The following is a 25,463-nucleotide window of genomic DNA, read 5'->3' on the forward strand; positions in this document are numbered from 1 at the left end:
GCTGATCTTTTCTAGATTATGTAATGTTACTGCACCACATCAAGCTAAAGATACGGCATGAATTCAAAATGTTCCTGTAACATCACAGTTGGTCATTTACGTTTTTAAAGCCTATAGGCTATAAACTGATCAAAGACCAATGACACGAACAGTACTGAGAGCCAACAGGTTCTTCTGTCCCTACAGAAGGAGCAGGACTGTGCTCCACCGGGTGTACACTGGTAAGCTCACCTCGTCATCTGCTCCTTATTAATACCGGATTATGTTCATTCTCAATCCAAACTCCACATAGTACACATACTGTCTGCTAAGGGCCATCAAGGGCAGCAAAGCAGACAGGTAAGTGTGTTCCAAGTCTGTGCACTTTAGGTCTGAGAACTTATAACTTTACCGAAGAGAGGGATTTTGTCTCTGCAGGCATCTAAATCAGCAAAAGGTAAGAAAAGGATCTAATATGTGATGTATTCAGATTAAGGATTACAGTATTATTAAAGACTATAAAATGCATTGAAACATTTCAAATGTATTTCAGATGTTCCCCTGGTCTGCAGTCTTCTCCATTGAGCCCAAGGTTCCTGGACAGCGCAGCACTGAGGAGCTCGTGACCAACACCCTGATGCTGGAGCTCGGGGCCATGGTCAAACGCACAGAGCGCATCCGTTTAGAACGGGCCAAGGAGGGCCGACGCAGGCGCCGCAGCTCCTCCTCAGCTGCAGACTACAGTTGGCTGGTCAACACCCCAAATCCACAGCCCTACGAGCTGACACCCAACGACGTACTGGAGCTACAGGAACTCTGCGCCAAGGTCCCACCTGCACAGTGTGGGCCAGTGATCGTGAGGTGAGTTTGACTATAGACACACTGAAAAAAGACATAAACAAGCCATGTTAACTTCAGCCTATGAGAGCACTGAGCCTCCAGTTAAAGGGATATTAATATTTGTAATATTTACATCCAACCACAACCTGGACCCCAAACTGAACAGAAAAATCCCAAACCTAATCAATGTGATGTTGTTTAAACTCCAAATTCCAGTAAGATTTAATTGTTCTCTTGACATGTCTTGTATTGACATTCTCTCCATCAACAATTACATTATGTTTAAAATTGGGTCCAGACAAACTTACTATTGCAATGTAAGGCCCTATACCTGAGGGCTTTTTCTTTTTGTTCTCAATTAAAGAAGGGACCGTGTAAAGCACTTTGGTTCAGCAGGTGCTGTTGTAAAGCGCTATACAAATAAAGGTTGATTGATTGATTTTTAACATCCCAAGTCTTCACAGGGATGGTTTTCAACAAAAGCCCTTTCAGGGAGCAATATTGTCACAGTAACATAAACAACTAGCTGCAAGTTAATAATCAATAAAAGGATATTTGAAGGACTGCGCACACAGGTCTTTCCCCCCATGTTTTCTTCTACATTATACTCAAGGCCAACCAAAAAAATCTGATATTGAGCCTTCATCTGTGCAGACTCTGTGGCTCAGGACCTCATACCATCGTTTTGCTTGTTTTAGGTTTCGGAGGCTGGTGTCACAGATGGAGCCAGAGGTTCATGAAGTTCCCCGCATGTTTCGGACGGTCCTGCGTGAATGTGTGAATGAGCTGAGTGAAAATGACGAGTTCCAGGATGAAGTTATTGAGAAGCAGCAGCGCAGCAAAAGCCTGTCTTTTGTTACTTTTCGCACCAAGTTTAGAACAGGCCCTTCTACAAAGGGATCTGCTTTCAGAGGCTCTCGAGGAAACCTGCAGCAGGAGGTGGACTGGTCCGATGAAGACGATTCAGAGGGAGAAGACGAGGCCATCAGAGCACGGACGAAAAGAGGCAGGAGCAAAAGCATGCCAGAGATTGCCCCAATGGAACAGAGTGCACATGTATGAGACAAAGTCATGGACACAGAGAGACGGGAAAACAACAAGCAAAAAGTCTAGTTAATAGTGACATATTTAACAACTGTTTAAAAATGTAGTTTCTAAAGATATAGAAATAATGAAGAAATCATTAACTCGACCAATAGCTGGCAACAAGGACTGTAAAAACATTAACACCCAAAATTAAATAATTGCCCTTTTTTATTTTCAATACTTTGTGTAATGCAGTTTGTTTTTGCAGTTTTATTAATAAAACACTGCTTTTTGACAAACTGACTTATTTGCTATTGTTAAAAAAATACTTTACATAATAAATTATGACAAATGGCTCTAGAACTGCTTTTTGATAACGACTGTTTGTGTGCACCAAGCGGTTAATAAATGATGAGCCCTTCTTAAAGCAGCATCATCTACCCGCTGGGCTAATATTATCTCTCCTGACTAATCCGCTTATACCAAGACAACTCGGCTCAGCTGTGAATGCCAGTACCCCATTATTCTTTTATTAATATGCACTTTCTTATCAATACATCATTTTAGCTATTTGCACTGTATACAATTAAGTCAAGGCATTTGGCTAAAAATGAACATAGGAAAACTGTATTAAAAAAGCTGTGTTCCATTAAATGAATAGCAGTATAGATTTACAAACAGTGACCTCCAGGGAGTCTTGATAACAAACCCCCTGCATAGGGTTCTCCGCTGCCAAACAATATCCATGACAAGGTCCTTCATTCCAAAAATGGAGAGTTTTGTTTAAAATACATTTTGCACAACTTGTAAGGACCAATAATGATTTGCCACTTTCCCGAAGCGTTTCTTCCAGTGGTCCGTCAGGTAGGTTCACAGCTAAAGAGTCAAACAGGTCACAGTTATTCCAATAGTTCCCATTTGGCAAAAAAAGAGAAAGCAAAACAGAAAGTGTATTTGTAATAGAAGATAGCAGACATATCCTACAATAAAAGTTAGTCAGGAACTCTTAAATTAATCTGTGAGTTGAAAATTAACTCATTTTCAGTTATTTGGCTTTGAATAACAAAAAAGAAACAATCTGAAGGATGGGGAAAAGTTCAAATAAAAGACAGTTTGCAGAATCAAACTATTAAATTAAATTAAGTGTCCATAAAACAATACTGAACAGCATCTCCTCAATAACTGTAGATACTATAGTTTCACTTGGATTTCCCGATGTTGCCCCCGATCCAGTCACGGCATCAAGTCAGGGACAAAAGTATGTGGCTTTGGGAAAATGAAACAACCCCAAACGTCCAAACAGTTTCTTTAAGAAACGAGTCCTTCAGATATTTCTCATCATGTTGTCCAGTCCAGTTTCGTTCGAGTCTTTTATTCTTCAAGCAAAGAAGACAACAAAGATGATGAAGAAGACGATGAGGACCAGAAAGATCTTTATCATCAGCCAGCGATTGGAGGAAACAGACTGGAAGTATTTCAGGATTTCTGTATGTGCAGCCTCCACGTTCAACTGAGTGTCCTCAACATTGGCGTCAATCCTGGAAAAATGAGAGCGAAGTGAGAATCAAACATATGTTCATGCGTGTTCATGCTTAATGCTGACACAACACCCACCTCTGGATGGTCTCCTCTTGCTCTTTTACCATGTGTGCGAGCTGCTGAAATATAGAGCCCAGCTCCACTATCGTGCTCTCAATGTTCTGCATGGTGTTAGCACGGCTCTGGATGTAGGAGTCCTGACATAATCACATCAACAGTTAATCACGGAGTAAAAGCCCATGATGGGCTCCAGACTGAGACCAGTTTACATTCACAATTGACCAGTAGTAGTATTGGAGCACATACTACAGCAGTAAAATGCTATACAGGTAAGTGCAGTCGTTACAAGAAAATTATTTCGTATGTGAGAGCCATGTGGACGTCTCCTGCATATGGAACTTAAAAATAGACTTTTTAAAAAAATAACTAAATAGTAACAATGAAATACAGCCACTAGAGCTGGAGAAAACTAACTGTGGTTCCTCCTGCAGGCAGCTGTAGGAATAACTTTTTTTTATAGTTTCGATTTACGGGATGACTAATAGCTTCAACACAGCTCGATAATGTAGAGGAAGAAACAGCTAAATTTAACAGCTTTGCCCAAGAATTACTCAAAACTGCGTGAATGTAGTGAAATTCCACTCCAGGTATGTTTTTGATGAGAGACAATCGTTATAACATAGTTTAAAACTCAAAAAGTCATTTGGCATGATATGTCAAATAATAATGCAGGTATATGTCCTTAACTTTCATTGTTCATTGTCAAATAATATGTATCATTGTGTAATGTCTGGTTATAGAAAGTTGAAATAAACAGCAGAGACATTGGAAACAAATAATGACTGAATATTAAAAAGAGGTACAGGCACTGAACCCTGTTTCAGGATGGTTTAGGAGCATTTCTAACGAGGTGCGCCAGAATTATGTTCTGGTGCGCACAAATGAAAAACTTGCAGGCACTGGTGAAACCAACCATGTACAGTGGGGAAAAAAGTATTTGGCCAAAATCCAATAGAAAGTCTATGGGGAACTGATCAAATACTTTTCCCCCCCACTGTAACTAGATGTAGTAATCTATATGTAAACATGTACCTGCTCATCAATGAGCTGCAGCTGCAGAGGGTTGCTTTGTGAATCCATGTCAATGGCCACATCCCCAAGACTTCTGGATTCATCCTGCATAAGGACTGAACTCTCTGAAGGAAGACACAAAACACAGATTGACAAGCGTAAGTATAGCAGCAGTATAGCAGAAAGGGAAAAAGCAGAAAATACAGCGGGAAGTTATAGGAGCTAGTAGACTCCACTGGGAGAGTCAAGCGTTCCAGGGAAATACCTTTTAAATTTGAGGTGGTATAGCCCTGGTAGTCATAGCGTGGGTCGCGAGGTGCATGCGGCTCCTGGGCCCCTTTTTTGCGGCTCCCTAAAATATTTTTTAATTTTTGCGTTATAAATGACCAGATACAGTAATCATTCACAAAAAGTCTTGACAGTTGCCCGTAACAACTGCCCAAAATACTGTCAGTAAAATATTTGTGCACCATTAAGAAATTTAAACATTAAACATTTTGCTGACAGTGTTGAGGTCAGTGCAGGACAAATTTAAAATTGTGTAAATCAAAGGGTCTCGTTTTATCTTCAATTAAAAATCAATTAAGCAGGAGCCAGACATGCTTTATATTGCCATAAGCAAACATTTCAAAAAGACTTGCTCGAACTATAACTGTGATTGAAAATTAGAAAAAAATGACAAGTTTAGCTCATCGGAATAGATTGAGAGATGAGCAGTAAAATGTTGGCAAAAAGATTTTAAAAAGTAAGGACAACTCATCTTTTTCTTAAGACCATGGTAAAGTCAATCAGCACAGTGGGAACACTGTAGATTGTGACACTATCTATACCTGAAAATTGGTTTCAAACAGTTATTGTCCAATTTACAATGACTGTTTCTGAGAAATACATTTTTACAGCATTGTTGGGTTTATATATTTATACAGTATGCATTTTCAATTGTGTTTCTATAAATGCACCTTAAAATAGATCAGTAAAATTTAAAGATATGTATTTATTGTTCTTAAATTAAGTCCTCTACACAGCATAGAGTGATCACGCCCCCGTAAGCGACAAAAACACGATTCGATTGAATGGTGTCCAATATGAGACCCTTGTGAAAATACTGTATTAACAGAGGAGCGGACATAAGCGTGGACTCACTGAAGTTGTTGGCCATCAGAGGAGACGAGGAGACCGGAGGCTGAGAGAACTGCTCTCTTCTGCTGCGCTGCTGCTTCAGGTTCTACAAACACACAGCAGACTGAAGACACCAATCCATCAAGAGCAAACTCTGTAAAATAACATTCTCTTACCTCAGTTCTGACCTCAAGGACCGATTTGAAGTCATTCGACATTGAAGCAAGTTTGGACTGTAAAAAAACAACATTACATAACATTGTATGATTTGTCACTGCCAACATATAAAATACCAGTTTAAACTCATTGTTTACCTGTAACGACACCACAATGGTATTGGAGTGCGTTTGGATATGTCGCCCCCCGGGAGCTCCTCGAGAACGCACCAAGTCCTGGAGCTGCGCAATCTGTTTATTCAAGCTGTTGATATCCTTTATGAGATAAAAACAACCATGTTTATTTGAACACATATTAGGATACAGTAAATCGCAGTGGTTCCCAAACGTTTTGGACCAGTGAACCCCCTGAAGCTTTGGGTCGCGTACCCCCTACTTCAATGCAGTTGAAAATAATAATTAAATATCTATTTCATCCATTATTACAGGAGGGCTCAAGCAAGTTTACCACATTTAAAAACGTTTGGCTTGTCTGGGAAATAATTAAATACCCTACAAAAACATGAATAGAAAATGTCAGTTTTTAATTATTTTGAAAATAAGGCTGTGTTTTTTTAAGCTAAAAAGTGTTTTGCTTTGTCCCAGTGGACCAGGACCGCTTATGTCACTCATTTGAACATGAGACACTGGTTTGGAGCTGGACTCTGCTCTCTGGGCCCACCTCCTCTGCTTTACATAAGCGTCTCCCTCACTGTCAAACCGCTGGTCGATAAAGTAAAGACATTACAACTCAGACAAACTTTGGCTTTGTTCACGTCAAAGGCACAGCTGTTGTAGTGAGGGCGGACACTACAGTACAAGCAGCACTCCTGGTCTCCATAGAGTTTTTAGCTCTCGGGTCAAAGCTCGGCTCTTGAGGTTTGGTTCTGAAGTGGACAGTATTTAGGTCCAGAACAAGCTCACCCACGACCGAATTAGAAAGCACTTCCACCTGTTTCCCGTGTAGCTTTTTTTAATGTGCAAAAGGTATTTGATTGTGCTCAACGTTTTTTTCCCTCCAATGTTTCTTTGCATACCCCATGGGGCGTCCTGCGCACCCCAGGGTTGTACATGTACCAGTTTGGGAACCACTGGTATATAGGAGATAGAGGAACAAAACGTACTTGCTTAATAATATACGTTAACTCTTCTATCTCAACAGCTTTGTCATCAAACAGAGATTTTCTTTTTGCCACTAAAACAGAAGAAACATTACATTACACACTTTATTTGAACAAAGATAAATAAACTTAACATTTACATGAGGCACGACTTACGAATAGTGAGTTTTTCCAGTTTGGCAAATGTATTACTCAGGTCTTTTCCAATTCTCCTGCGAAATGAAGACAGTGCATAATGTGCATTACTAACATGAATGGTCTAGTCATATGTGAACTAGACATTGACATACGTTGAAAGGAGTGAAAAAGAGAAACCTGACTTACTTTGCCATAACAGTGAAGTCACTGCGCTGTCTGAGGGCAGAAAGAGCTGGTTTACTGGGTTGGACTCCATTCTATAAAACAAAAAAAAAGACATAAAAAGCCTGAAACTTCAGTACAGTTATTACACTTTGCCAGTTTACAGCACTAGGATCAAAGGAAACCATCATGGAAAATGTCGCCCCATTGAACATCAGCTATCAGGGTTTTCCACGCTCTCTTCAGTCTTCCCTGAAAGAGCGTGCAAATGTATTTCTAAGGTGTATTCTGAAGCACCTTCTCTAGGCGATGTAGATATATCTATACTTTGTCTAATACTGAGGCAACAACATCTAGCATAATAAACAGTTTATTACGCTCTATGTTGTTGTTACACATGTGTCCTGCTCTTGTGTATTTCCTGGGAAACGAAATACAGTCAATAACATAATGATAGTATGATATGATGTAAAATAATTGATACAGCTTAACACTTTGTGACCATGTCTGTGAAAGGCGCTATATAAATAAAGTTCTTCTTCTTCTTCTTCTTCTTCTTCTTCTTCTTCTTGGAGCAATGATGATTTGGACTGATGTGTTTTTCTTTCGTTAAACCCACCTGTCTGCCCTGGAGTGATTTGCAGGCCGACTGAAACTCGACGGTCCGGTCACGGCACGTCATCCTGTCGCTGTTACACGCCAAAAATCCTGAATGCGACCACCAGAACAATCAGCCCGTCTGCTATATGATGTTTAGGAATTAAACCTCCAAATGTGAAGTCAAATCAAATCCAAGGAGGCGAATCCGACTCGGGCATATGTGAGCACTCAACTAAAACACAAACAGAAAGCGCATTGGTAACACAGATGGGCATCAGCAAGACATTAAATGACTCAAATGTTATTATCAATAGGCGTTTTCTTTTAACCATAACGTTAAGGTTCAACGGTGTAAATGCGACACAACATGTAAACGGTGTAATTAAACCATAGCGGGGAGATCTTTGTCTCTTAGTCAGAAATCGCGCTTACAGTGACCACAATCCAGTTTAGCGAAGGGTCTTGTTGTGAGAAGGTTTCACTTCATGTCACAGCTGATCACGGCCTCACCGGCAGCTAGCCACAGGGTAGGCTAACACTAGCTCAGGGATGCTAACGGCTCTTTTGCCAGTTTCAAACATTTTATTGGTAAACTTTCGACAGCATACATGTGACATTTCCGATAATTAACAAATTAAACAGAACAGCGTTTGCGTTAGACTTACAAAAACACGACATTTCAGGTCCGATGGTCGATGTTTCTACTCTGAGTAATCTGCCCACGGTTAAAGTTCCGATAGATCCGGGTCATTTCCGGTATTGACGTCAATGCCACGTCGACTTTAGAATCAGCTGCAGGACCAGGAGCCACCGCTAGGGGTCACTAATCCCACACAAAGTTTATCCATTATTGGGATTCATTGACAGTATAGAATCCACTGTCAATGGTTGATTCCTTTTATTCTCAACAAATATAACACAATAATACAACAACAATGACTTAATAATAATAATAATAATAATAATAATAATAATAATAATAATAATAATAATAATAATAATAATAATAATAATAATAATAATAATAATAATAATAATAATAATAAAAACAACAACAATAGTAGTACTTTAAATAATAGTAGTTTAATAATAATTGTAATTTAAACAGGGTTTCATAGGGCAGGCTGAGAATTTAAGACATGGGGCCATATGTGGCCCTCGAACTAATCTGGTTCAGCTCCAAGCTCATTTATCTGTAATAGCATATGCATATGAGTGGCAAAATCAAACGACAATAAAAACTTGCCACTCATTTGAATTCTGTTACCAATCTATCACATCACACACAAAGCCGCTATAATGAAAAAAATCTGGTCCCCACAAAATGTTTGCTAAATAGTCCTGGTCTAGACCTTGGTCAAAACACATGGCTTTTTCAATTTAAAACTAATCAGATCTTTTAAAAAGTATAAGCTATAATTAATTGAACAAAATTAATTGAAAAAAAAAAGTGGGTGGGTGGTTGAGATTGATTTGCTGTGGGACAAATAATATATTTTGAAAAATGCCAGGAATTCCCTTTTCGGTCAACTGTACCCAACTGTACCCTCATCCTTAAACAGACATGTGTCAGCCTGCCCAATTCCGTACAGCTCACAATATAGCCACTTACCACTTATATAAAAGAGAAATGTTTACTCGTTTTATATGTATTATTTGTCAGTAAATTTACAGCAATAATACATTACAAGAGGTTATTTTCTCAAGGCTCGGTCAAATCAAGGGGACAGAACATGTCAGTGCATGATATTAAAATTATTTTACTGACAAGAAAAAACAAACACAAATATAGTGTGACATATTTTGTTTGGCTGTCTCTGGTCATTACACATAGGGCTACAAACTGATAGCATCTCACAACACTGTCTGGGGGCCAGTGCCTGCTTCTGCACAGCTGCTGCTACAAAAGCAGGGAGGAAACCATGGCTACTGTATAAGAAAAACATCACTCTGATAGCAGAAAGCACAATGTGGAAAAACACAGGAAGTGCTGTGCAATGACACAAGAGCAAAGATCGATTGTAGAGGGAGGTCTAACAGTTAGATTGGTGACGAAATTTGTGGTTCATCATAGCACCGACTACTTTATCATATAATTTGCAAAATATGAATCCAGGCATTGGTTCATAACCGTTCTGTGTGACTCACAATGTCCCTTTTCCCATTTTCTCTCTCACTGTCAGCTTAATCTTACAGCTAAATTTAGGGCTGGCATAATTCCTCTCTAGACAGATAGCTTGGCAGTTCTCCCGTTTCATTTTCTGCTCTCCATCCCTGGCTTCTGTGTGGCTGCTGAAATCAGTTCCAACAAATAATACGTCATGTTTAATATGAAAATTACAGGCACCAATAATGATGCAGGAGACTGGAAGATCAATGTTTTCTGTACTCATTCATTTCCTATTTTGCACCATGAGGCTTTTTGTTCGAGCCTCTGACTCAGCAGTTTGGAACACGAGGAGGACAAGGAAAAATATTATGTCTCACAACACAGAAGCACCTCTCACATACAGTATGGCAAGAGCTCTGTGATTAAAAAGACATGCTTAGCTTTCACATTCAATTGAGAGATACAGATGACCAGCAAATGAACAACATAATATTTATATAAAAAATAATATGCTTCTCTTAAAAAAACAACAACCAAACAGTAGTAGCAACACTGGTATGATATTTGATGAACTGGTGACTGGCATGTAATTTCACACAATATGAATTTGACTGGTTTTAAAAGGCAACACAACATTCACTTACATATATTACTAAGACATTGTAATAAGACATTGTATAGGGCACAAATGGTATAGCAGCAAAATTGTACACCTTTACCTAAAACTGAAAAGACATGAATACATTTCAGTAGAATGCACCTTTTGATATACAGAGGTTTCTTTAGCAGGTGTTGTTTGCTTTTATACACTGTCCAGCCAAAAAAAGACCCAGTAAAAATAAAGTTCAAGAAGTCAGCTGAACTCATTCTTTGGGCATATGATGTTGGCAAACATGCTGTTACCTCCTGCCCATTTGCTTCATTGAATCTACGTCCGTTAATCCATTCAATTCTTCATTCAATGCCTTTTTTTTGGCAAGGCAGTGTATTTCTACAAGAGCAGTCTATTTGGTCCTTTAAAAATGTTCAAGTGTACTTTGCTATGTTACAAAGTGCAGTCCCTGCCAGAGCTCCCTTATTTCCTGCTAGCTCAGTTACATAGATATACAAGACAATAAATTGTAAATGACACATTGTACACATTTCACTGTGGTCCTTGCTCTCGAAAAGCAGCCTATTTATATTTACATGGTCACACAGTGTGATGACTACTTGCTGTTTTGACAATGCTTGCAACACATTATGTTGAAAACTAAATCTAATTCATTTACCTCAACATATTGTGATATTTAGTTAACAATTAGTGTAAAATAAAAGTACAATCAGTCTTTAAATGATCTAATGAGGTAGTGAGTGGGGCTAATCATACAGCCATTGAAACAGTATGTCAGTATGTGACATAATTCAGTTCATTGTTGCCACATACTTACTGACAAAGAATGTTTAAACAACAATGTGGATTGTACTGAATTCTGAAATAAGACTCTGCTACTGTATTGCTGTTATATACTTAAAGTCAAAAGGGTTTACTGCAAAACAGAACATGCTCTTTGATGGACCTGCTGATTGACAGAATTCTTTCAGTACAAATCCCTATTCACACACCGCACGTAGTTAAACCATGGGATTCACTGAGAATACAAACAAGGGATATGGCATATGTCCTTCTAACCAATACTGAACTGCACTGGGAACAACTATCAGAGTATTGTCTAAAACACACATTACAATGTATGTTTCTATTTGAGATATATAATACACAGGCTTTGTGTACTGTGATAGTAAGAAAGTACAGAGCTAAACACACACACATAAATTCTCATATCGATGAATTACAGATGAATCCAATACAAAAATACACATAGAAAATATACTGTATGTATTTACAATCAGCTCAGCAAAATGCATAATAAAAACAAAAGAGCTAAGCTTTGCTAACTATTGTAGTAAACGGCAAAAAAAATCAAGCACACAAGGCTAACTTCAGTAGCACATTGCTCATGCGAGACTTTACATGAATATGGCAGCACACAGTGAGCCTGGTTTAAGTGTGAAATGCTTGTGTGAAGCAGTGGAAGATAGCCAGGCCTCATTATTGTCATTCTCCTCACTAGCGAATGGCGAATAGCAAAGCAAAGGGAGGCAGAGCAATTGAAGACTTAAGGAAAGATGTAGACAAAAGGCTCAAATTAAACAAATGGAGGAAAGCGGCTTGGAGAGCCAGCCTGTGGTCATACGCATTGAAAGAAAGTGAACGGCTGCAGGGATAACCCATCTGGGTCTTTCAGTACTCGGACCACACAGGTCACGGCGTTCATGCATTCAGTTAGACTATAGCTGTTGCACACAGGGGTGCTGCTGTGCATGGGCCATGGCCCATGTCTAATTTACGAGCATCCACCTCTAACCTGTTTATCGTCCAGTTATATATAACCAGAAAATCTGCCATAAGACTTTCTCTGAACTAACGGTCATTCTTTTTAGAATTGCATGAGCTCATCTTCAGAAAAAGAAACCATCAGAGAATCCAGTAAAACTGGCAGGTCAATGATGAGAAAGTGACTACAAATACATAGTTTTGCTGCCAGTAGTTGGATGTTTGCTTGTTTACTACACACTCAAGGAAATGTGGAACAGCAACAGGTAAGATTTTATGAAAACATAGGAATTCCATTGGTGCTACGCAGGTTGCAAATCATGCAAATAAACCTGCAAAAGGTGAATGCATCACAACTTATTAAAAATTCACGTCCTCATAGCTTCACACCTAAGAGAAAATAAAGAGGACAGTTTGTAATGAAATATTACAGTAACATTAAAAACTGTGGCTTCAGATCACACTGAGGGATGTCTGACCTGCAGCGGTGAATGTTGAGTATATGGCCCTTTCGACGACAGCTCTCAGGGTTAATTTTGCATTTACACAGACACGAAGACAAGTCAAGTGTCCACTTTCGTCCTCTGCATGGGCCACAGCGTGGACTTGAGGCTGGGACAGGCTCCGGGACAGTGGTGGAATGAGTAGAGAGTAAAGGAGTCAGCAGGTTATGGGGCAGCAGCTCTTCAATGGTTCTGAATAAGACAAAATATACAGAATCAATATATCTCTGATCGATAGAAATAAAAATAATCGAGCGAATCAGTCAGCTGGTCGGAGCGAGTATAGGATTCTACATTATACAACAGCATTTGGCAGCTCAGTGTTCTCAAGTGAGCCATCAAACAGTGTCACATGTAAAAACTTTAACATGGCTTCTTCTAAAACAAACCTGCTCCCACAATGTAGTGTAATTAGTGAGTAAGTGAGAGTGTGTTCTGCAAATGAATGCTTATAATGAATGAAGTGTGTAATGATTTAATGCTGTTTGGGGGAATGTATTAATAATATGTTGTATTTTTCAGACTTTGTCTATTGATATCAGTCTGCCCAGGGACAACATGTTGAAATTAGCACAAGTGCTACAACTTGATGCAATGCATCTCTCCTTTCTGAGGTTAATGCAAATTGGACATCGTCCTGGTTCAAAAAAATAATAAACTAAACAAAATATTAGTTAGTGAGTGTAGTCAGGCCAGCCAGAGTGTGTGCTTTCCCTATTCTTAACAAATAGAGGTTTTCCACACAGCAACATTTAACACTAAATTGTTCAGGACACAGTGCGGGCTTCACTCTGCTTTGTACTTGTAGTGTTTCCATTGCAACGGTCAGAAGTTCTCAGAAGCTGTGGGCAGTCCTACTGGGGAAACCCAATACATGCACCAATGCATGCAGCTAAAATAAAACCGTGTGGTCCGGGACCTGCTGTTATCTCAGCAAGTTCTGAGATAACAGCAGAGAGAGACCAATCAAATGCATGTTACCGAAGAACAAGAACATGAAAAATAACAAATAAACATCAGGCAATATTAAAAAATAGCACAATTTTCTGCCAAATCAACAGCTGACAACTAAACGTTTTTTTTATTACAGATGAGAGAAATTATTAAGTTTATTGTCTGACAACGTAATGGTCACTCCCCGAAGTTCGTGTTCGTTTTTTTCTGATGGAAAATGTTCTTTGAAAGTAAACAATAATATTGTGCTCATGTTGACACATATATGTAAATTGTACCCATCTTTAAAACAGTTAAAACTTATAAATAAAGATTTTTTTTTTTAAAGTTAGGACTCTATAGTTTAGCACGGTGCACAGCAGTTTGATTCCCACCTGGACGGGGCCTTTCTGTATGGAGTTTGCATGTTCTCCCCATGTCCCCACTAACATAAGTAGGTTAGTGGTAGGTTATAAAAAACATGTGCGCAATAGGTGAATCCTCCAGCCAGGTGTTTCTGACCACCAGCCTGGCTCCACATCAAGTTAACAAGTTAACAAACAAAACAAACAAACAAAAAACAAAAATCATGGAGATGGGTCCCCGAGTGCCAGCCCATTCTGGCAGCTCACTGCTCCTACAGGTCGCCCTGCGACATTGAGGATGGGTCAAATGCAGAGAACTAATTTCTCTACAGAGATTAATATAAAGGATAACTTATAGTTAGGCTTTGCCCCTGCTCATTTTCCCTGTTAGCGTTTCAAATCCCTGTAGAATTCATGGGTCTGAAGTGCATTCTCGTCTACAATCCATCAACTTTGATGAGTTATTACTCTGCCCCATATACTCCGTCCGAGCCAGTTGGCCAGTTAAGTGGAACTTGTCGCAGAACTTCTTGAAGGTACAGATCTTAATGAAGTTACTTAATGAGCCAGAGAAGGCCCATCTTTGTTCAGGTCCTGATGGCCAGCCTGTCGCTGGCACAGACAGAGGAGGTGGCATTTGGAGCAAATTACACAGATTTTACCCTTGCCAGAGCCCGAATAAAGCCGGTTCTGGGTGATGGATAGGCACTGAAGGGCATCACATCCAAACAGTGCCACCTCTGGCCCTCAGACTGGAACATGCATGACAGAAGAGAGTATTAAAAAAGACGATTACTTCCGTCTTATTACCCTCGGTAAGATCTAGCCAAAACGGTAGCTTCTACCTCAGCAATGATATTTAATCTGCATTTGCATTGTTTTTTAAAATATATTATTATTTTTAGTATAGTTTTGAATTTTCACTTGCTTTAAAATCCTAGTTAGATGTATGGCACACATACAAGTAACTGTATCCAAGGCATAACGCCTCATCAAAAACTAAATAGTTTGAATAAGGCGAGTAGTCATGCTTTGGTTTAGATCATTTCAGCGATGTTCACAAAAGGTGTGTTTGTTTTTGTCAGTGTTTGACCTTGACTTCTCCAAAGCAAACTGTCCTTCAGTAATAATGTAACCCAGAAAAGATCTGTTTATGATCCAAACATTTACAGAGCGTGAATGTATCTGTCAAATACCACTAAAAGTTTGACATGTTTTACTTACACAGTGCTGGGGAATTCTGTTGGCGTTTGGTTAATCTTTTTTCTCTGCTTTTTCTTGTGCCTTCTTGTCAGTTTCACACGGGACCTGATGTGATTAAATATTAAATGGTTAATCTATAACATATTTCACTCCTGTAGTAAATATTGCAATTCAGATAATCATTTTTATACTGAGCAAAACCAGCATAATCTTTCAGACTATTGCAGTTACTATAGATAACCCTGCTTTGACAGACTAAAAGAGCACATGGCAGCATAGATAATGAAAATCGTCACTACGGTGACAACAGGATGTGGGCTATCCCAGGGGATGCTGATAGAGAGTTGTGCTCTAATTCCCATATCTTAACATAAAACCAAATATTAAAATACAATGAGGTATTAATTAGCCACATGCCTAAAATATTTGTAGCACTTGGTCACTCTTCTTACAGATCGGTACAAAAACACAGTTTTAGTATTAGGGATCCTGTTTCATAGCCTTACTTAGTAATGTTTTATTTATGTTGAGACCTAACAGGAAGCACAGGCACAAACATAAAGATGGCACTTTGTGATCTCCTGCAGGACAAACAACAAAGATTCACCAAAACAAACTGTTACATGGTGAAACTGTGAATTTAATATAGCAACCAAGAATCCAGCAGAAACACAATAATACATTTAAAACCTGGATTTCGTTCAAAATAACCATGTAATAAATTTCTATGTTTTTAATGGTCTTTAGGTAAAAGACAAAAACAGTGGAAAGGCTGTGAAAAACAGAGTGTTACCTTGTAGCAGGCGTGGTCTGGAACTGTTCTTTCATTCTGCACGTTTGTAAAGTACAAAAGTCTGGTAAGCGATGAATCAAGCAGACTCTATTACATCCTTGCAAACTGCTGTTACCTGCACTCACACTTGCTGTGCTCCACAAACAGTAGCTCAGTGACTTCATGCTTCATAAAAGAAGTCCTCATCAACTGCACACAGAAATACAGGACTGAAGACAAATCTTGCTCATAAACAGTGTTTCAATCCAGATTGCAAGGAGCAACTGTATTTTGCTGATAGGCTACTACGGCATGTTTACAACTAACCTTAATTATGCTGAGAGATACATTACATTCAGTTGTTGGTAAGGTAGGCAACAGGCAGGGAAACACTGGTCTAATAATTTGGGCCAGACAATTAATGAGCGTCTAAATTTGTATATGCACCTCCATGGTGAGAGTGTGTGTAAGCGAGGCTACACACTCCCAGGCCTCATCAGCACAGCAGCCTCCACATCGTCGCAGCGATACACACGACGGGACAAACAGGTGGTGCGTCTCCTCAGGGAACTCCCGCCAAACCTCCACCAAAGTGTCCCGTGGCTCACAGCCACTCCGCGAATACACTTCTAGCCACCTACGCACTGGGGAGAAACAAATGGGTCAGGTTTGGCAATTACCATGTAATCATGATGATTTTATGCTTAATCATGTAACGTGGAGAGGACAAAACATAATAAACGGCAAAAGAAAGGCAAGAGCATTTTAAAACAAATACCTGCTGGATTGTCCTTTGGATTGGAAGAGTCAGATGGATTTGATTGCACAATCTGCACGGAAAAAACAATGATGTGTTGTAGTGGCATGCCATGTATTGCAAACCAAAGGCCTTCAAACATTACTGTATAGACTTAGTTCATTTGCCCGCATTGCTACGCCCCCTTTTGCCTTCAAAGATACATTTTGATTCACACAACACTGATCGGCATTAGAGCCTGCCTCATCTACAACAGCACAGCAATTACATTGGGCTCAATGTAATTGCACTGTGACCCCTATCACAATCAGGGTGCCATAAGTTCAATGCAGTGTCATGACTGGATCAGTACCATCAGGCCTAGATCAAGATCAAATCTGAACTAAATGAAGTGCATAAAGGGTCTAAAAAGACTTCAATTGTTTGTTTGTTTATTTGACCTTTATCGAACCAGTTAAAATGTTTGAGAACCAATTCTTCTTTACAAACATGACTTGGCCAGGAGGCCCCAGCAGGAGAACATCCGACATCCGACACACAGCATACTGAACACACAACCAAAAACAACTACACAAAACGCAAAAGTAAAATGAACAAAAGAGAAGAAGGTGTATGCTTGTGTTTGTGTGTGTGCGCACTAACAGAAGCAGGTGTCAACTATAATCTACTTGAGCCTGTGTTTGAAGTTGGTCGTCGTCATCAGAGAAGTGAGTCTGAGGTTGTTCAGGAGTGAGCTCCAATCGTCTGCTGCTGCAAAACGGCGACATGTAGTAGACTATAGATGTTTAAGGAGGTGTGAACCTGATGCGTTGACTTGATCTAGTGCTGCAGTTTACTGAATTTAGTTATGTCTCAACTGGCTTTAAACAATTGCAGCAGGCCAAGCTATCCCCAGTCCAGATTATATAGAATATATCCCCAGGGATAACCTGACCTAGGCCAAAGTATACACCTCAGGCCAGAATATACCCATCTATTGAGGCAACTAATCACACAATGTCACTCTTCTAACAACACGTAGTTAGCAGTTTTTTGCACTAGAGTAACATAACAGGCAATAAACGTTTCTGCAAAGAAACAACAGTGTATGTTCCTGATAAAAAACTTAAAACATAAGAAAGATGTAGGCCTACATGAAGACGGAAAAAAAAAAGTCTTAAACTAATAAATAAAAAACTAGCAATGACTAAGGACATTAAAAATGAAAAATGTTCTGTGTCCTCGTCCCCATTCAATGTCGGGGCTTGTTTGAGATGCAGATTCCATTGGGAGTTTAGTGCTCCCTAATTTCTTATATATTGATCAAAATGTTTTGAAAAACAGATAACTAGTAGAATCCTTTTAGGCCTCTACTTTGATGAAGTCAGATAGAAAAGTGCTTGTGCTTCTGAAGTAGGATTTTCTATTATCTGTTGCCATTAATGGCCTTGAAATGATCCACAAAGGCTTGATTCATTACACATGAATAAAACCATTAGTTAGACAACAGTCTGTCTCTTCACAAAGAAAGCCTCGTCAAAAAGTGGGGCCAAGTTGTCAACAGTGTGTTTTGAGGTTGCTCATGAATAGTCAGGAAAACTGGACTGTCTCCAATCTGCTCCAACTCGCTTTACTCCCATGATGAGCAATCAATGAATTGTTTAATATCGTAATTATTACGCTATGTATTGTAAAACTCTTTCCTTTGGCAACATTATGTCTTTGGGAGAATAAAAGGCAACATATGCATCCTAATGTCAGATAGCAATATAATACATTTTAGTTTGACATAGATGACACACCACAATTGAGGATACAGGGTTATTTTAGATATTTTAGATAGAGAGACACTATTTTAGCGCATAATAGATACAAAAAAAGACACAGTGACAGGTCCTAAAGTCACTAAGTCAGATGTCATTGACCCAGGAGTGAACTTGTCCAATGCAATACGTCCTTTTCTCCAGCTTCCAGTTGTCACAGTGTAAGTCACACATCTCAGAGTTCCAACAAGCACAAAGTAAGTGAGACTGTGCTCCTCAGACCCACAGTCTGTTGAGGCCAAATGCTATATACATACCTTGGCACGGGACGTCGTTATTTTGGTGAGCAGCAGGAATTGAAACATTCCTAGAATTACTTTAAGCATTATCCCCATTGTGCAAGAGTCCAAAGGGCACGCTAAAATATTTTGGCCAATCCAAAATACTTGACCGCACAAGAGAATAGTGGCTTAGGACGCCTAGGAGATTCCTGATTTCATTCTCCAGTTTCTCTTCCCGGGAACGACACCCAGGGGGGCATCTTCAGCTTCAGACGAATAACTTTGTGTCGTTGCATTTGAAAAAGCAGTCAGGACTTTGTGTTTTCAACAAAATGTGATCACTTAATTAAGAACGTTAGTAGTGACCAAATCCGACAGATAATACTGGCACGTGTCTGAAGTTCAAGTGATGTTTATGCTGTGTCCAGTAGATATCCACTCCACAGGATCAGCATGAGAGGTGGTGCACGAGGCAAGTGTCCCGTTAAATGTGATACGCTCAATAAAATCCCAGACGTGAAGAAACAGCTCAAAAGGAGATATCCGATCGAGCCCTGACGCTGCGCGACGTGCTGAGGACAGTGGCGCATATCCTCTCCCCTGGCTGGCACAGCCTGGCGCTCTGAAAATGTGACGTTCAGTTCTGGCTCATCTTGCCCTTCAGTTTTCCCTCAAGAAATAAAACCAACAATCCTCAGTGTCACGTCAGTTCTTGACACTTGCGGGGGCGCAGCGTGGTGTCTTGAAATGTAGGAGTCCTCAAACCTTGATCAATTTCCTTGTTTCCTTTGCCCTTGAGACGCACACAGCGTAAGCATTGCGCGGCAACTTTTTTTTTTTTTTTTTTACAGACGGGACAGCGCAGTAAATACAGGTGCAACGCGAGGACGCTGCTGGCTTTTTCAGTGGTCTAGTCCCACAAGTGCTAGTTTGAGTACGGCCCCCGAGGGCAAGTAGACCACCGAGTACTTTTCTCCACTGTTCGCTCTTTAGGTACTTCTCAGCAGGACATGGAGAGAACAAACCCCCACAAATACAGCCAGTGGATGAATCAAAACTTAGTTTGTAGGCTAGGTCCAGCCCACGTGGCTCTAAACTGGCGCAGAGCCGGTCACCCCATGAGCCCTGTCTAGGTATGACCCAAATATTAATGTTACAACACATTAAAAAGGCTACTGTTCAGCTTTGATACATTAAACCTTATGCCATGCTGTGTTTTCAAAAATCTTCAGTGGGCTATATATAATATTTGAGCAATGTTTCCTGGGAAATTGGTTCGTTTGGGCCCCCACTTGTTGAAAACCATATTGGCAGCTCACCTTTTAGACGATCTCTGTATCTCTGGAAATGTTTTGAATACTCGAATAAAGGAAAAGTAGATCAATTGATACATTAATATTCAGCTCTAGCTAGTACAAACAGTGTTTTATTCATCCAACGTGCCAGGCTTAAGTTTATGTGCACCATTCAATAATTGTAATCTTGAGATGATGTCGTTGGCCCATGAGACTCCCCTCCCCCAGTTCTGGCTTGAACCATGTCTCCCATCAGTGAGTGAGGTGGTGTGCGTTGCTATTACACTTTGTTTGGGTTATGACTGCACGCTCACACGCCACATGAGGATGAGGGTGTCTGCAAACATGATCTGCTACTGATGTCTCTTTACCAGGCTCCAAACAAACCTCCATAAACACATCTGGCTTGAGTCACAGAGCCCAAGAAAAAAAGAAGAAAAAAGCGCAATACCGGTCCGTACTGTTGCACAATTTTTGGACGTTTCGCATCATGCAGGCACGCGTGTACTTTGAGAATATGTTTGAACTGATGGAGATATTACATTAGAAGATTAGAGACGATAGTGGTGCAGAGGGTAGAAAGAGTTGTCTCATAAACGAAAGGTGGGGGTTCAAATGCCGGCTTCTGCTAGTGCACTGTTGTAGTATCCTTGGGCAAGACACTTCACCCACCTTGTCTCCAGTGCAAACATTTGTGTATCAAAGAGAGTGTGAATGGCGAGCAGTTCCTTGATGTAAAACGTTTTGGGTTAAAGCTCTTTATAAGTCTCATAAGTAAACACATCCCAATGGCTGTAAAGCACAGAACATAATATTTAAAGTGTTAACAATTTATTTTTTCTTTAATTCGTGCAGAAAATGTATTTAACGTCATTTTGTAAATACCAAAAACATAAGGCAAACAAATCAGCTTTGAACCAACAACAATCATTCAGGTGTCTTATGAAGGTCTCTAACCCATTATAAATCATACAGGGTCCCATGTGAGAGTTACAAATCACAAGCCTCTCCCCGTTTAAACAACAGGAGGTTTTCACACATGACAAATGGTGAAGGTCAGACAGATTTATTATAGCTTTGCTATATTTAAAATACAAGTTATATAAGTAATATTAGTTATTAGCTCAAAACCAGCCCAATCCGTTACACACCACAGCACTTTATGATGACAAATATTACATAGGTCTAAATCCTGTTCATGGAAATTAGCTTTAAGATTTCCACTCCTATTGTCATCAAACACCTGTAGCAGAGAACACTGTGGTATCCTTACTATTCGTCTCCACCGCGACGCATTTTGTATTTCTGTGAAAACTCAGCATGCTTCTGGCTGAGGATTTCCATCTGTTTTTCAAAACTGTTGACCCTGTCACAAGGCAGAGGAAAATGAATGACTAATAAATGCCAATATAAACAATACACTATGAGGCTGTGGACATACCTGGCTCTCTCTTTGGCTTCATTGTAAATTGCGGTTATGACTCGGTCCTTCTCATCCATATAATTAGTATGGACTTCTTCAAGTTTTCTGTAAATGTCAAATACGCTTTTAGTTATTCATTTCAGATCACAAAGATACATAAAATAGCAGCAATATACAAAGGGGTGGTGTAAGCGTCTCAAAATACACAAAAAAAAACATATATTATTATTATTATTATTATTATATAATTGTTTAATCAGTTTACCTGAAAAGGATGAAGTGGATTCCAACACTGACTATAATTGTAATGATGCAGTAGCCCACTATACGAAAGTTTTTAGTCCTTCTTTGCTGCCATGCCTCTGTTGACGTGTTGTGTGCATTAGATTGATGAAATTGTTCCCAATAACGCTCATTTTCGTATGTCCCTGATCTGAAACGGACAAAAATTGTATTTATTACAGAGAAAATACAATAAATGTTAATGTTGTTTGGTTAAACCTGTACTTGTTTGAATGGTTTGTATATGTAGATGAATGTGCTGGATGAGCGTCGTATGAATATTTCATCTTTATGTCATACTCTTTCCGGCTCCCGTTTTTGCTCAGCACTCTGTAGGCCTCATTCAGCTTTACAAACTGGCTGTGGAGGTCTGGATTAGAGGGGTCCCTGTCTGGGTGAAGCTGTAAACAACAAATAAGCTCTTATTCGTGAAGTAAAAAAAAAAAGAGACAAATGAGACATGTTTGAATATCATCTTGAGGACAATCAATCATTGATATACATGAACAGCATTCAGGAGGACAAACAGAAGTAAAAGCTGCTGTGATGTTAGCTGACACTCAAACATATACATATATGTTTGAGTGTCAGCTAACATCACATTTGGAGGCACTGAATGCATTTCAACTATGAAATAGAATTTTCTTCTTCATTTTTTAAAAATACTTTTCCTTCTCCTGACATTTTTGCCACTCACTGTTACACTACTTGACAAAAGGGTAGTACATTGATTATGGAAAACAAAAACAAGTGCACAGCATTATTGAGGTGATGCACCACGACTGCCCTCTTGTGGCGAAAACGTGATGCTTCTTATTGAAAAAAAACTTGCATACCTTTTTTGATTTGTCGAAAAAAGCGTTTTTAATTTCCTCCACAGTGGCATCAGATTTAACTCCCAAAAGCTCATAATGGGTCACTGCTTTCCTGCATGGATTAAAAAAAAATAATCGAATTCAGTTTAAATGTGTCATTTTAGAATAATGTGCACACTAAATGACAACACACCTATGTATGTGGCTCTGTGAAAACAAACGTTTGCAGCCCCGGTAGCACCACAGGCAGGTCTGACACAGGCGGAGCTGGGCCTCCAACTGCATTATGGGAAACCGAGGACAATCTGAAAGAGGATGTTAAAGGAAAACATATATTATTAATTGCTCTAATAACAATAAAATATGACAGCAATTCCAGTACTTCATGGTATATTATGCAAATTAAATGTTTTATATCAATTTTCACGTTGACATTCACCTGGTAGCTTGGTTTAGTGACAGTTGTGATGATGCCAACAGCTGCAGAGGAATGAATCAAAGGTTCATGTAATGGTTCAGGACACTACGGACATATATTGAATATCAAGCCCATAGTTTGCATGGCTTTGTGTGCTAGCTAGTTAATTATGCCTAAATTTGTCTTTTGATTTACAACACACAATATCAGTTTGTTTTGCATTAAACACATGGGTACACACTGTTCTCTTGCCCACTGTGTCCCCCTAACTCTGCCATAAACAAGGCTAACAGCTAGCAAAGGTTAGCACTCAATGTTTACACCTGATATCTATAGAACGGGCGTAATGTGCAAACTGTTCGCTAAAACAGCCTTCATTAAAGCAAAAACAGGTGAAGATAACCTACCGACAGCTCTCAGTTTCATAGTTTCATAACAGTGTCTGGACTGCGAGGATTATGTAAACCGGACGTTGTAAAGTTAGCCCCGGTTAGCCCCAGAGCTATGTCGCGAGAACCGGAAACTGCACATTCAGAATATAATAATAATAATATATTTTACTCTAAAACATCAGCTGATAGAGACAATACTAACATGGTTTGATTGTAGCGGAGGTTTATGGATGGGGTTTTTTTTCATTTTTTTTTAGGACAGTTAAAATATTACGTTACCTGGCCTGTGTGGCGCTAGTCATTAAAATGCGGAAGAGAGCGCTGAAAGGTAGAAGAAGAGGGGAAACATTTTTTAAATAAGTAGTGATAACTTCATTGTTGGCACGTCCTCTTTGTGGTGCTCAGGATAAAAATGTCTCTTTCGGTCAAAATTGCAGGTGTTTGTTTCTGATGAGCGATGGACCCCGAGGTGTCACTGCTCCTGCACTGTGCTGACTGGAGGGGGCTCAGAAGGTGTCAGGTCCAAGTGGAGCTCTCGGAGAGGTATGGAGTAATCATTCAGCTCATATAATAATACTCTGATGTCCCTTTCCGTAATGTCTGTGTGTCAAATGACTTCTTTAATGCCAATAACACTCAGATTGTGAAATGTGTCTCCTATAGGTATAACAGGCAGACAGACCTAGTGCTTGAAAATCATATTGAGGAGATATGGACAGAGAGGCTCTCCAAAGCGCCCTGGATTTTCAATGGAGCTAAATTTAGACTACACTCTTTCGTACTGGCTTCACACAAAAACGACTCCAAGGATGCATGTAATCAAACAGACAATAAAGAACCAAGCACCAAACAAAAGGGAGATTGTTGTCCTGCTTTGCCCACAAGTGAGTGGGCTGGAGAAGAAGACCCTGCACTGGCATCAAAGTCTGTGAAGCAAGAAGGATGTGTTCTTATCCTGCGGCTAGGCCTTACGTCTTACAAAGATTTCCTTGGTACCAACTGGTCTGTACAGGCAGAGGAGCTGTGTAGACGTGGGCAGGTGGAGTTTGGTGACCCGTTGTGTCTCCTCGCTCAGCCTCTAGGAGTAGGTGCTGTCCTCTGCACAGTAGATGAGCAGATTGTGTTCATCAGAAGAAGCCAGAGGGTAGCGGAGGCAGGGGGCTTACTAGACATCCCAGGAGGACACCCAGAGCCAAAGGTGAAATGTAATGAAAGACAAATCTAAATGCATGTTGCTGTCCCATTTCTGTGTTATAATTTGTGCCCCTCAGGTTGTGTGTGAAAATTTGGGGGTGAAGTTCTGTGAAGAGAAAATTGACATGGTTATGCTGAGTCCAGATGCTGTTGTCACTGAACTGTTTTCTTCAGTTTGTGCAGAGATTCGTGATGAGGTTGGTTTGTTTTTACAAGACTTTTAAAAGCTCCAAAGAAACCCATTCATTTCGTCACATTAAAAGACAGGTTTTTTTTACATTAAATGTAGATATATTTAAAATGTACATAAAATGCACTTTTATTTTTTAGATAAACGTCCCCCTGATATTCCTTGGAGAACCGGTGTTGATGGGAATAGCGCTGAATCACACAAGTGCAGGTCGACCAAGTGCAGAGTTTTACATCAGGTATTGGTCCCTCCCAGCAGCATAATGCCTCATATGACTCTGAAGTTAATATACCAATGTTCTAGCTGCTCATTGACTTCGGACCAAGTAAAAAGTTTGTACTTAAAAGGTGGCGCTGAGGCAAATGAATCAACGGACATCTTTTTTGTCAGCAAAAAGGTAATTCCTGTACATTTGAACATTTGCTGTTTTAAGGTAATATTTCAAATAACCTTTATCCATTTAACTTGGAAGAATGTCTTACAGTTGAACCAAAAAAGTAATCTGTGGTCTGAGCTGTGCCCTTCAGCCAAAGGAGCAATACTGCTATATCAGACGGTGAAGCCAGATGGTCAAGACTTGACTGAACAACCACACACTCCATAAGACAAAACAGAACTCGAGTCCAAGACCCATGGTTTTAATTTTCACCAAGATGACATT

The 25,463-nt window shown here is 39.7% G+C and overlaps 5 protein-coding genes across 6 annotated transcripts; 2 read left to right on the forward strand and 3 right to left on the reverse strand.

The window, feature by feature from the left end:
- The first annotated feature begins 173 nt into the window (after positions 1-173).
- LOC306963006 (protein RD3) lies at positions 174-1,974 on the forward strand. Its single transcript, XM_079556429.1, has 3 exons — positions 174-436; positions 533-840; positions 1,518-1,974. The coding sequence occupies exons 2-3, from the start codon at positions 533-535 to the stop codon at positions 1,879-1,881; spliced, it is 672 nt and encodes a 223-aa protein (XP_079412555.1). The 5' UTR covers positions 174-436; the 3' UTR covers positions 1,882-1,974.
- A 198-nt stretch (positions 1,975-2,172) lies between these two features.
- stx5a (syntaxin 5A) lies at positions 2,173-7,912 on the reverse strand. 2 transcript variants are annotated; one of them, XM_079556664.1, is made up of 11 exons: positions 7,770-7,912; positions 7,175-7,245; positions 7,007-7,062; positions 6,854-6,924; positions 5,889-6,005; positions 5,751-5,807; positions 5,599-5,680; positions 4,721-4,807; positions 4,477-4,580; positions 3,460-3,581; positions 2,173-3,383 (listed from the first exon to the last, which is right to left on the reverse strand). In XM_079556664.1, exons 1-11 carry the CDS (start codon positions 7,830-7,832, stop codon positions 3,224-3,226), a joined length of 990 nt encoding a protein of 329 aa, XP_079412790.1. In that variant the 5' UTR covers positions 7,833-7,912; the 3' UTR covers positions 2,173-3,223. The 2 variants fall into 2 exon arrangements, with proteins under 2 accessions (XP_079412790.1, XP_079412791.1); XM_079556665.1 differs by lacking the exon at positions 4,721-4,807 and having other exon boundaries at positions 2,177-3,383.
- A 1,910-nt stretch (positions 7,913-9,822) lies between these two features.
- Positions 9,823-19,924, reverse strand: vegfba (vascular endothelial growth factor Ba). The gene is made up of 8 exons (XM_079557146.1): positions 18,830-19,924; positions 16,792-16,843; positions 16,461-16,657; positions 16,150-16,223; positions 16,035-16,070; positions 15,263-15,346; positions 12,717-12,932; positions 9,823-12,627 (listed from the first exon to the last, which is right to left on the reverse strand). The coding sequence occupies exons 1-8, from the start codon at positions 18,905-18,907 to the stop codon at positions 12,606-12,608; spliced, it is 759 nt and encodes a 252-aa protein (XP_079413272.1). The 5' UTR covers positions 18,908-19,924; the 3' UTR covers positions 9,823-12,605.
- Positions 19,925-20,952: 1,028 nt separating this feature from the next.
- dnajc4 (DnaJ (Hsp40) homolog, subfamily C, member 4) lies at positions 20,953-23,172 on the reverse strand. Its single transcript, XM_079556693.1, has 7 exons — positions 23,048-23,172; positions 22,802-22,913; positions 22,630-22,720; positions 22,019-22,194; positions 21,777-21,944; positions 21,530-21,616; positions 20,953-21,454 (listed from the first exon to the last, which is right to left on the reverse strand). The coding sequence occupies exons 2-7, from the start codon at positions 22,891-22,893 to the stop codon at positions 21,361-21,363; spliced, it is 708 nt and encodes a 235-aa protein (XP_079412819.1). The 5' UTR covers positions 22,894-22,913; positions 23,048-23,172; the 3' UTR covers positions 20,953-21,360.
- Positions 23,173-23,875: 703 nt separating this feature from the next.
- nudt22 (nudix (nucleoside diphosphate linked moiety X)-type motif 22) lies at positions 23,876-25,456 on the forward strand (the record flags this gene model as incomplete). Its single annotated transcript, XM_079556424.1, has 6 exons — positions 23,876-23,961; positions 24,082-24,616; positions 24,690-24,809; positions 24,943-25,040; positions 25,106-25,199; positions 25,275-25,456. The coding sequence occupies 6 exons, from the start codon at positions 23,876-23,878 to the stop codon at positions 25,404-25,406; spliced, it is 1,065 nt and encodes a 354-aa protein (XP_079412550.1). The 3' UTR covers positions 25,407-25,456.
- Positions 25,457-25,463: the final 7 nt, after the last annotated feature.

The sequence above is a fragment of the Gobius niger genome, assembly GCF_951799975.1.
Source record: "Gobius niger genome assembly, chromosome: 5".
Classification (NCBI taxonomy): Eukaryota; Metazoa; Chordata; class Actinopteri; order Gobiiformes; family Gobiidae; genus Gobius; species Gobius niger.

Bases quoted from the DNA above. Each gene is read 5' to 3' on its own strand.
- LOC306963006 (XM_079556429.1), top strand. From the start codon at position 533: ATGTTCCCCTGGTCTGCAGTCTTCTCCATTGAGCCCAAGGTTCCTGGA. The intron at 841-1,517 runs GTGAGTTTGACT...TGCTTGTTTTAG, and splicing joins TGTGGGCCAGTGATCGTGAG to GTTTCGGAGGCTGGTGTCAC.
- stx5a (XM_079556664.1), bottom strand. From the start codon at position 7,832: ATGACGTGCCGTGACCGGACCGTCGAGTTTCAGTCGGCCTGCAAATCA. The intron at 7,063-7,174 runs GTAAGTCAGGTT...TTCATTTCGCAG, and splicing joins GACTTCACTGTTATGGCAAA to GAGAATTGGAAAAGACCTGA. The intron at 4,808-5,598 runs GTGAGTCCACGC...AAAATATTTTAG, and splicing joins TCTGATGGCCAACAACTTCA to GGAGCCGCAAAAAAGGGGCC.
- vegfba (XM_079557146.1), bottom strand. From the start codon at position 18,907: ATGGGGATAATGCTTAAAGTAATTCTAGGAATGTTTCAATTCCTGCTG. The intron at 16,224-16,460 runs GTGCATATACAA...TTCTGTGTGCAG, and splicing joins CACACACTCTCACCATGGAG to TTGATGAGGACTTCTTTTAT. The intron at 16,071-16,149 runs GTAACAGCAGTT...ACAAACGTGCAG, and splicing joins CACAGCAAGTGTGAGTGCAG to AATGAAAGAACAGTTCCAGA.
- dnajc4 (XM_079556693.1), bottom strand. From the start codon at position 22,893: ATGCAGTTGGAGGCCCAGCTCCGCCTGTGTCAGACCTGCCTGTGGTGC. The intron at 22,195-22,629 runs GTATGCAAGTTT...TGTTGTTTACAG, and splicing joins TTTTCGACAAATCAAAAAAG to CTTCACCCAGACAGGGACCC. The intron at 21,617-21,776 runs GTAAACTGATTA...TGACATTTACAG, and splicing joins ATCCACTTCATCCTTTTCAG to AAAACTTGAAGAAGTCCATA.